Source organism: Canis aureus, chromosome 36, assembly GCF_053574225.1.
Source record: "Canis aureus isolate CA01 chromosome 36, VMU_Caureus_v.1.0, whole genome shotgun sequence".
Classification (NCBI taxonomy): domain Eukaryota; kingdom Metazoa; phylum Chordata; class Mammalia; order Carnivora; family Canidae; genus Canis; species Canis aureus.
Window position 1 is genome coordinate 28,537,666 of NC_135646.1, and position 12,729 is coordinate 28,550,394.

At 36.9% G+C, this 12,729-nt stretch overlaps 1 protein-coding gene across 1 annotated transcript in view; it reads left to right on the plus strand.

The window, feature by feature from the left end:
* The window catches only part of TMEFF2 (transmembrane protein with EGF like and two follistatin like domains 2), a 221,785-nt gene extending 210,300 nt beyond the window's left edge, over positions 1–11,485 (plus strand). Inside the window, exons 8-10 of the mRNA XM_077885621.1 lie at positions 5,506–5,629; positions 7,517–7,675; positions 11,156–11,485. Of these exons, the coding sequence (XP_077741747.1) occupies positions 5,506–5,629; positions 7,517–7,675; positions 11,156–11,252 (380 nt within the window). The 3' untranslated portion in view covers positions 11,253–11,485. The remainder of the gene's footprint in view (positions 1–5,505; positions 5,630–7,516; positions 7,676–11,155) is intronic.
* The last annotated feature ends 1,244 nt before the right edge of the window (positions 11,486–12,729 follow it).

The following is a 12,729-nucleotide window of genomic DNA, read 5'->3' on the forward strand; positions in this document are numbered from 1 at the left end:
TTAAATGCCTTCGTGTCCCTTCCACTAGCCTGTCACCGTTAGCTAGCATTCTCATTTGAATCTTTGTCATGGAGGCTTGAAAAAAGGGAAGACTCTTCTCATCTACTCATCTGTGCCTTCAAGAAACTATGACAGCAGGTGAAGTTATTATGGAATTTTTTAATTTTCAAGAACTCCTATTGCATTATATTCAGAAACTGTTCAATAGAAAGACTTTTCTGGTCTTTAAAAAACTTCTATTGCAATTCAAGCTAGATACAAGGCTTGACTGCCACCTCATATGTTTATTCCTAATAAGATGAGGAGAGAAAATCCTAAGAATTATATATCCTCTCTGAAACCAACTCTAATCAACAACGGGGACAATCATGATTTCACTTCTAAATTCATAATATGCTAGGTACAATATAAATATAATAGAAAGATGATTTTTCTTTGTCAGTTAAACCTTTTTCAAATGGCCTTGGAGCCATGGCAGTAAGTAGGGGACAGATCAATGAGTAATCACAACAGGTGTGCAAATACATGAGTACTTCAGTGCTGGGGTTTCCTTGTGCCATTATTAAATGTGAAAAAAAATAGAAGTATTATATAAACATATTCAAAATGGAAGATTTTAGTTTTCTGGAAAAGTATGGTACATTTTTGTGTGCTCACAGGAAAAGCTTGTTAAAAATATAATAAACGAAATGGTACTACTCATGTGCCTGTGCTTGTCAAAGATAATTAGCAATGTTAAAGCATGATGTTAAAAACTGAATTTAATCCACAAACATATTTTCCGCCAAAGGGAGATAATGCATAAAAGAGCTCACTTTATACTAGAATGCCTAAATTATAACCATTGTAAATATTGAAGATATTTTATACCCTTTGATAAAGTAAAATGTCCCCATAATTAAGGCAAAGTGATATTCATTATTTATTATACCTAAATAATGTTCCTATTTGTCTAATTATTTTTCCCATCATATCAAAAACAATATTTTACAATAAATATTGGTAAATATTTGTTGGTAATTTATTTGAAGTAAATATTAGCAGTAAAGATAAATATTACTCTCAAAGTGCAAAGAACCTAGAGGTCTGAAACAATCAAATCTACCACACAGTAACACTCTACAAAATCCGAGCAATAGTAAGAAGGGTTTTTTTTAACACCACCAGAAACTCACTACTTCACTATGCTCCTCACTCTCTTACTAAACAGCTCTAGTTGCTTAAAAATGTGCACTAGAAATTGGCTCCCTAAAACATCCACTGAATCCTCCACGTTACCTCTAGTTTAGAATCTTTCCAACCTACTCTGAAATCTGCGCAGAAGCAGGCCACTCCTCTGAAATCAGTGGCACAAGAGATAGGTAAATATTCCAAAGAAAGGCCTGATTAAAGCAAAGTAGGGTCATCTTCAGCGAAATATCATCTGACTATAGCCCCCTGACAGGCCTCCAGGACTGCAGGGCATCATGGGCCCGGCAGGTCCACTAGCCTGTAGGTGCAGGAATTTCATCTTACAAAACACCAGAACCCAGTGGGCTGGAGAAAGCTGACTTACGGAAAAAAGAAAAAAAAAAGAAAAAAAAAAAAAAACCACCCACAGAAAGTCAGAACCAATCAATTCAACTCATATGACATGTGTAACTGTCAAATGGATGAGAAATCCAGGTGGTACTACAGGTAGTGCCACGTAGGCTACATAGAAGTCAAATTATTTGAAGACTGTTCAGAGAATAGAACATCAAAACAAGAGAAATGGGTTGACTGAGTATTTAGTAGCAATAAACACAAAAAGTTTTGTGCATCCATTTCTGCAACTGGGGAGTCTAGATTTGTAAGTTCAGGTTGGCTTCTCAGGGCAACACCACTCCAGAGAGCACTTGAATAGAGAACATGACTTTTAGAACCTTCTTTTGCAAGTGCTAACCCTTGACCAAGGAAACATTCTTTCTTTGAATGCATGGGTAATTTTAGTCAAGTTTTGCACTGTCGTATTTCTGCTTCAATCCATAATGTGTTGCTTTGATAGATTAATTCTTTGAACAACATCTTATTCCCAGCTTTCGGGGAAGAATAAGGCAGGGATAATGGTAAACACGCACGCACACACTCTGCACTATATTAAGTCTCTGAATTGCTCTGCCCCTTTTTTACCTCCCTCCCTTACTTGACTTATAAGGTAAGGTAAGGTAAGGTTTAGCACCTGCCTTCAGCCCAGGGGGTGATCCTGGGGTCCCGGGATCGAGTCCCACATCAGGCTCCCTGCATGGAGCCTGCTTCTCCCTCTGCCTGGGTCTCTGCCTCTCTCTCTCTCTCTCTCTCTCTCTCTCTCTCTCATAAATAAATAAAGTCTTTAAAAAAAAAAAAAAAGGATGCTCTGGCTAAGAAATGGTTCCTTAAAAGGGTCAGGATCTCTTTCAGAATAAATCATTTGTGAACTTTAAGTAGGAAACTGGTTGAAGATTTTAAACAAAAACATGAGAAGTTTCTACCATTGTCACTGTCTCTTTTAGTAAAAGGAGCACGACCCTTACATTAAACCTCTTTTTCAATGGAGGACAAAGAAATCGATGTCTAAATCATCAGCCACTATAGGAAACATACAAAGTTCCAAAGTATCATTTTTAGATGATTTTAAATCTTTAAATGCTTCAGGATTGCTTGAATACCTAGGCATAAACATCAGGGTTACAAATACTGTTGTCCATACACATATTTGGTTGGAATATTAGATTTCTGTGTCTCTATTCCTCTTAATATACTCAAATCTCATTTCTCAAATATGTCTATTGCATTACTAGAAGTGGTTATATATTCAGGTTTTCAATCAACTGGTTTACTTGGTTGGATTGACTATAAATTTGTTGACATATATTGATGATTCCTCATTTTCTTGCTCAGGGATCATTTCTTCTACTCATTTATTTTCAATCTCTCTAACTTTCTTATTTGACAGTATCCTGTGAACAGCATAACAGAGCACTCCAAGCTCATAAGGAATGGTGTAAACTAATTAGCAGATTTTATGACGGAAACTATTCCCCTCACACGTGATCATCCTGTCCAGATAATGAATTTTATGAAAATATCTGGTTATTACCACACTAAGGCAACATCCTCCCTCAAACAAGCTCTCACTTTGTCCTTAGACTTTGGTTCATAGTCATGAATACGGTACAAAAAGAATATGGGGTGAGAGATGGAGTTAAAAATACAGTGGCCTAAAAATGGATTTTGAGTCAAGGAAATTCTTTGATCTTCTTCTGCAACTGACAAAAAGAAAAATAGTCCTAATAGGATGTGTTTGAAAAATACTATGCCTAAGATCACAATGCATAACTGAATGCAGGGAAGTTACAGAAAATTCTCCTGCATGCAGCTGTGCAGAAGCCCTGGAGGGTTACTAACAAACACTAAGTAGAAGTGTTGAATAGTTTGTTATGAGGAGAAGATCCAGAAATAAGAGTGAGAATCCGTGCTGGTTCGTTACATCAGCAGTGCGGCTGGCAAACACCACTGTCAAAGTCGTCCTTTTTTTTTTTTTTTTTTTTTTTGTCAAAGTCGTCTTTAAGCAGCAGGTGCGCAGTTTGACCACGCTAGCTTGTGGCCTCCTGGCAGCAGCAACAGATGAGCCAGGTCTTCTCCGTGGATTCACAAATGACCACACGCCATCCCAGGGTGCATCAAAAAGGCAGGGTTGTCCTGATTCTATTTTGGTCACATATTTCCCAAGTTGGAAATTTCACCCAACATTATTTATCTCAGTTTATGCGTGTTTGCTCACTACAGCTGTAATTTGTTACCAAAAACACCGTGACATGAAAATTCCAGAGTAGCTTGGAGGAATGGGAGAAGCCAAAAGAGAAAATTTTGTATAGTTTTAGTCTTTTCCATGGAAGTGGTTCGTTCATTTTAATGATAATTCATCAAAGTAGAAATATAATATGACAATGTATAACAAATATAAAATAAACAAAATATCACCTAAATAGGTACAGAGACAGAAATACAGAACAGAAGAATGATTTAAATGTCATCTCCAGTCTCTCTAGCATAATTATGATAAATCCTTTATTAATTTGAGTCGTGGTTTGAAATATTACGCATCATACAAATGTGCATAAATATCCCCACACGGGAAAGCACTTAACATATTTTTTTCACTTAACATATTTAACAATATACTTCAAATTTTAAAGTTCTGCAGATGACTAACTAGATCTTAAAAGGTATGGATATTTTACAGCTCTGCTTAAACATAAATAATGCATTTGTCCGATTCACCCATATTAAAAGTATTTTTTCTCCTGATGAAGATACTCATCATCCATGACTGCCAGTATGAAACTATAAGGGTGCACTGTAATAAAAGCTATACCTGTATGTGAAATAATAGGAAATGATCTATTTCACAAAAACAGTAATGCATTTTTAATCTTCCACTACTGATGCTTCCATTACTTCTATTACTGTGGGATTGAAAAGTATCTCAGATTGAACTCAAGAAAATGAAGTTTTTCAGGTGCTTAGGCAAGAATTTTTTTTTTTTAAGGCAAGAATTTTAAAGTCTGGTCAGGTCACAGATTATGGAAAAGACTCAAAAAAGGAAAACTTTATATTATAAAATGAACATCGTCAAAAGACTATTTAGAGACAGCATGACATGTGAAGCCAACGTATTTGGGCTAAAGGTCAGAAAAAAAAAGAGTTTAATGTCTTTGTAGAAACATAAGGAAACAAAACTTGTTAATGAGGGAGGAAGGAGTTCACTTTAGAAGGCAAACTCTCTCTTCATCCTAAGTTTAACTTTCACATCCCATCGTTCACACAGGCCAGCTCCCAGGCCCTGGCGTAACTTAGGGCATGCGGTACGTACTGTGTTAGTATCTACACAAATGGTTCTGAAATAACGTTTGCTCTTTCAATAGCTTTATTTTGGCAATAAAAAAATGTATGGGTGCTAGTAGAATTCCTGTTCACAGTAAATGAAAAAAGCCTGAAAGAATACATTTGTTACAATTTGCATTTAGTTTTGGAAAACGTCTGTTTAACAACTGAACACAGCCATATTTTAACTTTTAAGCTCCCACACTGAGAAAGTATCAAGGTATTACAGCAATTTACTCTCAGGGACATTATGCTGGCCTTTGAAATTCAAAAAATAAGATAGTTCTTCTTGAATTATTTTATGATCAATGCACAGTCCCTACACAAGGAAAATTAAAGCTGTCTAACAACTCACAGACACATCACGGGCTATTAAAGATGGGAGAAATTGCATAAAAGCATGAAAAGCACTGGGTAATTTTGCAGTTTCATCTCTAAACACAATTGTAAAGATGTCTGTCTTTCAATTCTTCTTCCCTCTTTCTTCTGAACCAGAGCCTTTTAGTTCTTACCCTTTTAAATATCTTTGCCTGCTATAGCTTTGCTTCTTAATGTACTGGTTGATCTTACTGGGCTGAGGAAGTATTTACAAGGGGTGCCTGCTTTTATCTGTATCCACAGAGAATGCTAACAAGCTAGAAGAAAGTGCAAGAGAGCACCACATCCCCTGCCCAGAACATTACAATGGTTTCTGCATGCATGGGAAGTGCGAACATTCTATCAACATGCAGGAGCCGTCTTGCAGGTAACGTTTTCGCTCTTTAACTCTTAAAATGTATGCAGTGAAAACAGAGGACCAAATTCTGGGTGTTTGTAAAGAATTGGATGGCATCCCCCCGCAGTGACCGGCAGCAAGGCGTTTCACTGCCTCTCCTGCACACACACACACGAAGACCATGAAATGTGTGCCTTACACACACGAGCACTAAGTAACACACCGTTATGTGTACTTCTCTTGTAGAATTTTAAATTGTACCTTGGGCATTACCAGCTTCGTAAAGGCTCAGACCCCTGTTTCATTCCCCACTCTTTCCCATGGACATAGAGCAGCTCTTGGCACAGGACAGGTGCTTGTTAAGTCCTTCTGAGATGAATGGATGAGGACTTACTGTCCCTAAGAGGACATTATTGCTTTGGTGAGGTCATCTTTTCCAAAGTCCTTCTAATAAGCATTATCAGTCTTGGTTTTGCTGGGCACATACCTGTTATCCACAAGCCTCGTATAGTGAGATTGTTAGCCGTACCTCCCCAGATTCTAACTCAGTTGAGACACAAAGAAATTGCTTGTCCGGACTTAGTTAATAAATATAAATATCTGCTGAGTATTCATGAATAGAACATAATTATTGAGTTGGCAAAAAGATGGTAAAGCCAAGGTGAAAAACCAAATTTATTTTTTATTAAAGGAATATACAAGTATCCTATGATGAAATAGGTTGTCTATTATACAGCGAAGAGTTTCTCTCTCTCTTCCTCCTCCCCCTCCTCCTTCTCTCTGTCTCTCTCTCCCTTTCTCTCAAGAACTGTCTTCCTTTTATATTTTCCTTCACTGAATACACTAGCACGTTCCAGTGAAACCAGCTAGAGTGAACAAAACCAAGAGGTTGTTTCTGCTGCCCTGTCATCCTTAGCAGGGCCCCCAATATTGAACCCTCCGAGGCAAAAGGAAAGGCCCCAGGATGCAGAAATTCCAAGTGAAATACTGAAACAATTGCACAAAGCCAAAGACAAGCTGATCCTTGCTGGTATTGTTATGTGAACAGTTTCTTCATTTCATTGTCAAATGCTAATTTTAACACGCAGATGGTCTCCTGGAGCTTTCTGATGAGGGTTGAGTAAGTGAGAAGTGGTGTTCATTCTCAGATGAATAGCACACGGGTTTATTTTGTGGAACTCTATTGCCTACACCATGATTATTATTTTTCCTCCTGAAATTTAGCTCTCTAACATGAGTAGGCAACTTTATGATCAACGAATTAAAGAAATTACTTATTATAGTCCTGGTCTAAATATTTTTCAACATTTGTCCTCACAGTAGCATAGAGAACGCTTTATCCAAAAATAAATAAATAGCCCCATTTTACCCCCACATCCTCAGAAACAAACCTTCTGTCAAGTAATCATGTCAGCTTAGGTCGATTAAAGAACAAGTTAAATAAAATCTGAAACTTGCCTGAAAAAAAAAAAAAACAGTAAAAAGAACGATGGTTTCTGGACATCCACTGCTTCTCTATATCATCATCATCACAAACTATGTGGCAATCCTCCTGTCTTCAAAATCTTATTTTAAGTGTAAAAGAAACACCTCATATCTTTGAAACCCAACACAGAAAGAGATCTTGTTGAAAATAGAGAGTTGCTTGATGGGATGAGCACTGGGTGTTATTCTATATGTTGGCAAATTGAACACCAATAAAAAATAAATTAAAAAAAAAAGAAAAGAAAAGAGAGAGTTGTAACCTGTATCTACAGAGTAACATTTTAAAAAAAAAGAAAAGAAAAGAAACCAACAGTCCGGATTTCACAATGAAGATAAAAGTGGTCTAGCCAGCTATAAAAATGAGCACACACACACCCCCCAAAAAAATGAGCCCAGCAGCTGCAGGTAACTGGACACTCTCATTTCTTCCAGGTGTGATGCTGGTTATACTGGACAACACTGTGAAAAAAAGGACTACAGTGTATTGTACGTTGTTCCCGGCCCCGTGCGATTTCAGTATGTCTTAATCGCAGCTGTGATTGGAACCATTCAGATTGCCGTCATCTGTGTGGTGGTCCTCTGCATCACCAGGTCAGTAGCAGTGCTCAGTCGGCCACCCCGATGCCGGAGTGTGCTGTTCCTCCTCGCCTTACTTAGATTACTCTCCTCCTGAGGCCCTTTGTGGGCTCTGCGGCCATCCGTTCTCTGGAGTCCTATTTCCTCCTCCTAACAGCCTGTGAATAGCATCGATTTTTCATGCTGGAGTGGTACAAATTATTTTCCTTATTGTTGCATTTTGATGATTATTTAGTTTTGAAGCAAAGATCTTTTTTCTCTACTCTGTGATGCCAATCTTTGTTTAAATAAGCTCTTCTCTTTTAGCTATAGAAAGTCCGTCTCCGTTCGAACTACTAACAGACTATTTAGATGACAGCGTGGCCTTATTTACCCAGACCCAGATCAGTGTGCTGAAAGAGGTCAGAAGGGATGGTGTAGACGGCCTAGAAAAGTGTCAAAGTAGAGCTTTCATTTACGGTACTTAGATTTCCAAGTATCACTCTCCAACATAATCATTTTGAACATATTTGGCGTAAACGACAGGTACATTTTTATCTTAAGTTAATGATATAGCTTTTAATCACAAAATTCAAAGAAAATAGCTTTAATAAAAAAGATTGTGTTGTAGTACATGAAAACCTTTGATATATGGAAACATGCGACAAACATGACAACGAGCGTGTATATCAACCAAATGGCAATTGTTTCCTGGAGAGCTAGGTTGAGAGGGATCCAGGCACCTCATCCAGTTTCAACAGGAGAGAAAAATCATGGCTAATTAGCGATGTCTGACATGGTGCTTAGAGCAAAGGAGTAGGGCCAGGTATTTACTTGCTTAGCTTCCTCAGTGTGTAAGTTCATGACAACTAAATCTGTTATTATTTACGCCCTGTCTAACCAGAAATCATATTGAAGACACTCCTCTCTGACCTTATTTCACTCTCCTTGAGAAAAAAATTCCGAGAAAGTTTTTCAAGGCTTTTGCCAAATTCACAAGACATTTAAACTTTCATTCATCTGCACAGCTCTACAGTAAATCAGAATGTTTCCTCCAAAATTATTTTTCTAAAGACAAGAAAATAAAAGAAAGTATCATATCTTTAGAAAATAAAGGCCATGATACATCTCCGTAGCTGTATTGCACTATCTTCTTTGAGGACAAGTGTGGCATTTGCTCTTGAAAAAGACAAAATATGGTTCATAAATCCTTGCCGGGCCTAAAAGCTTAAGGGAATATCATCGACTGGAGCTTTGTGCTGCTCAAAGCCAAGTTGAGCTCATCAACTAGACTCTCACGTTTAGATGCCAAGTGAGTCAATGGATTATATTAAAATAGATTCTAGGGAACATAAAGATAACTCAAGAAACCAAAAATACTGAGTATAAAGGAAAGATAGAAAAGAATCTAAAACACAAGAAGCGGTGCCATATTACCATAGGGGTCTTGAGCCTTCTGATATGTACACGCGGTCAACACATGAAAAACCAAGTTCCTATTTAAGACCTCTAATCTCCTAACGACTGGATTTGCTACTTCATGTACTGACCAAAATGCAGGACTTTCGACATTTTAGCAGATGTTTTCAAGTTTGTTATTAATCACAGTTCTGTTCCCATACATTCCAAGAACAACCGGGATACACTGGGCTCTGACCTCACCAAGCACTGTGTGCATATATGTTATGTGTGTGTGTGTCATACATGTGTGTACACACAGACGCATACGCATTTAATAACAGTTATCCTCATTTGAAAAATAGAAACTCTGAGGTATGAGAAGTTAGCAAATCGCTAAGTGTACACAGCCGAGCAATAAGGGCAGCTACGGAGTCCGGGCTGCCTGGCGTCAGAGCCTGTCCACTGCTCTAGTCCTGCCCCTCGGCCGGTCATCATGCTGTGTGTTCTAAAGCTCAAGATGACCTAAACTGAGCTCCAAAGTAGAAGTAAGCCATTTTTTTAAGGCATATGGCCGTTTTCATTTTCACGTGAAAAAAGGAACAAAACCTATTCTCTATTTCCTTTTGAGGAGGAGTCCATGAGTCTAAATTAGCATTATTGTAACACATTTTATAAATCTATCTTGGGATGTCCAGGTCTTCCAAAGTATTTCCAGGAGTCATGCTAGTCAATAAGCCACACTTTCCCCAGTGTGGATTCATTCTATTCACTTGAGAATGTTCTACTCAAAAACCAGATTTTCCACCCAGGCCATCTGCCCCTCACCAAACCTTCCCCTTTTCCATCCACCTTGACCACACTTGCCCATGAAGACCTATTCCAATATATCCCGTTGGCTAAAAGAATTACAAATTGTACCAAGCAGAAGTCCCTTCATTCTCTTCAATTTTCTTTTCATTTCTCCATCACCTGGTCTCTCCTCTTTTCTCTCTCTCCTCCTCCTCCCACTTTCTTTTTTTTTTCTAATTGCTTCCCCTTGTTTTTATGATTTGTCAAACATCTGCCCTCCTAAATACAGCATGTGTCACATAAATATAGATATCTAGAGACCTGCTCTGGAATGAAAAAGAGTTGCCCTGTTGAGAAGATGGATTTTCTATCTTTTTTGTCTCCAAGAGCTCCCACTTGCTGGGAATGTGACTTTCAGCTCCATGTTTATTTTGACCTCTTTTTAAAAAAAAAATAGATACATAGATAACATATGTATTTATTCATATGTGAAGATATATATGAATATATAATCTCTGAAACCCATCAACAATAAGATTTTATGTGAACTTTGAATTGTAGTTCTTATTTTCATCATCAAAGTATTCTTTTATTACAAGAGAAAAGACACCAGAGGAGAGCTTTTCAGATAATTTGACTGAATTTAGCTTTTTATAGAAGCTAAATAGTTGGTACCAATTTATGTCTCTAGCTTATGGGGTTAATATATAAAAATGATATCTGGCTGAACCAAAACAGTATCCCTTTTCATTACATATCAGATATTAACAGTTGGCTCATCCTCTGGTTGGAAAGGGTTTAAACTTGTAGCACTGAAATGTCAATATAACATTCATCCTGAGGACATTTAGAATATAAAATTGTTGAAGACATTTAAAGTGAGATTGGATGAGCTCACAACTTGCTTGATTGCCTTGTGCTGAGTCATTCTTGTGCCTTATTGAGTAAGTGGTTGAAGACCAGGTAAATGTATTCCTCTTCAACGTCTGCCTCTGTTCATCAGTGCACCCCAAAAGACGCTTAAAGACAACGGCCAGGAGATGGGGAAGAAAAAAAATATATAAAAAAAAGAAAAAAATAAAAAATAAATAAAATAAAATAAATATATATATATATATATATATATATATAGGAAGATATTATATTTTGGAAGATATATATATATATATATATCTTCCAAAATAATCCCAGCCTCTACTGATAATAAATTCTTTTGTCTGAAATATTTTAACAGTTTGCTTAATCCACAACTTCATTCTGTAATTGTAGGACCAAACTTTAGGTAACAGCACTGGACTAAGATTTGTAAACTTTCCAACCTTCTAGGAAATGCCCCAGAAGCAACAGAATTCACAGACAGAAGCAAAATACAGGGCACTACAGTTCAGACAACACAACAAGAGCATCCACGAGGTTAATCTAAAGGGAGCATGTTGCACAGTGGCTGGACTACCGAGATCTGGGACTACACAATACAGTATTATAGACAAAAGAATAAGACAAGAGATCTACACATGTTGCCTTGCATTTGTGGTAATCTACACCAATGAAAACATGTACTACAGCTATATTTGATTATGTATGGATATATTTGAAATAGTATACATTGTCTTGATGTTTTTTCTGTAATGTAAATAAACTATTTATATCACACAATATAGTTTTTTCTTTCCCATGTATTTGTTATATATAATAAATACTCAGTGATGAGAAAAAAATGGCATTCTTAAATTTGCGGTATCTCATAAGTGTAAATATAATCAAGCTGGTACAATCTGTGCAGGCACCAGTATTTCATCTCTCCCCATATCTTGAGACAGAGCATTAGTTTATATAGGACTCGGTGGCTAGGTTTTGAGTGATTCCAAGATCAAGGGAAATGATGGTTATTGGAAAAGAGAAAAAATAATTTACTTTATATCGAGTGAGGATAAAATATTTCAGATCTTTGAATCATCTCTATTTCATCAACTTTCTTCCCTGGTCTTCCATTTTCATCCCCAGAGCTGAAAAATCTCTGGCATATAAATTAAATCAAAGAAGAAGGGTAGGGAAAGTGTTTTATAACTCATAAAAGAGAGAGAAAGAAGATATTGGTTTTTATTGGGAAAGCATCTTAGAATCTCGCCGTCAAGTGCATATATCTGAAGGGTCCAGAACAAGCTACATCTCAGGAATACACAGAGCACAAAATCTATTCCGTTTAGGTGAGTGGAATTAAGAACTTGTGGAAAAATGTAATAACACCATTAAAAGTGAAACACCAGCACCACAGATTCTCAGAAGCACGGTGCTACATTTTATAGCATAGAGTTCTTTAAAAAGGACCTAGAATTGCCACCACATTCCTTAGGAATGGCTTTATGGTTAATGCTACGCCATTATTTGAAGTGGAATATGGTGATGATGATATTTCATAAGGACAGAGAATTACGTTGGAAGCCTATTTATATGCTGAGATAAGAAAGCAAATTAATCCCATAGCATCCGAAAGAATTTAGTGGAAAGTTGATAGGGATTTTTGAGCATATAAATAGATATGATCACTTTGGGAAGAAATAAAATATGAGAACTCTCAAAAAATAAGAGGTAAATAACAAATCAAAAAATCGCCTTATGATCGCTTAGTTCTCCCCAGCTTTCTGTGGCTAATATAGTAAATCTAGAACTTTCATTGCCTCCTTTTGATCACTTCCGCATGGACTAAAAGGAACGACACTCCTGTGTCCAAAAAAAACCCACATAAATATCAAATCAACACATTCCGGGTATAAAATATTCAGTGAAAAATAAGTTTCCTGAAGTGATATTTAAGATATTTTATTAAAAAGGTGACAAAATAAATAGGATTTAGGACTCTGAAAAACCTGGTCTCCTAGGTTAGTCACTCTGAAAAGTGT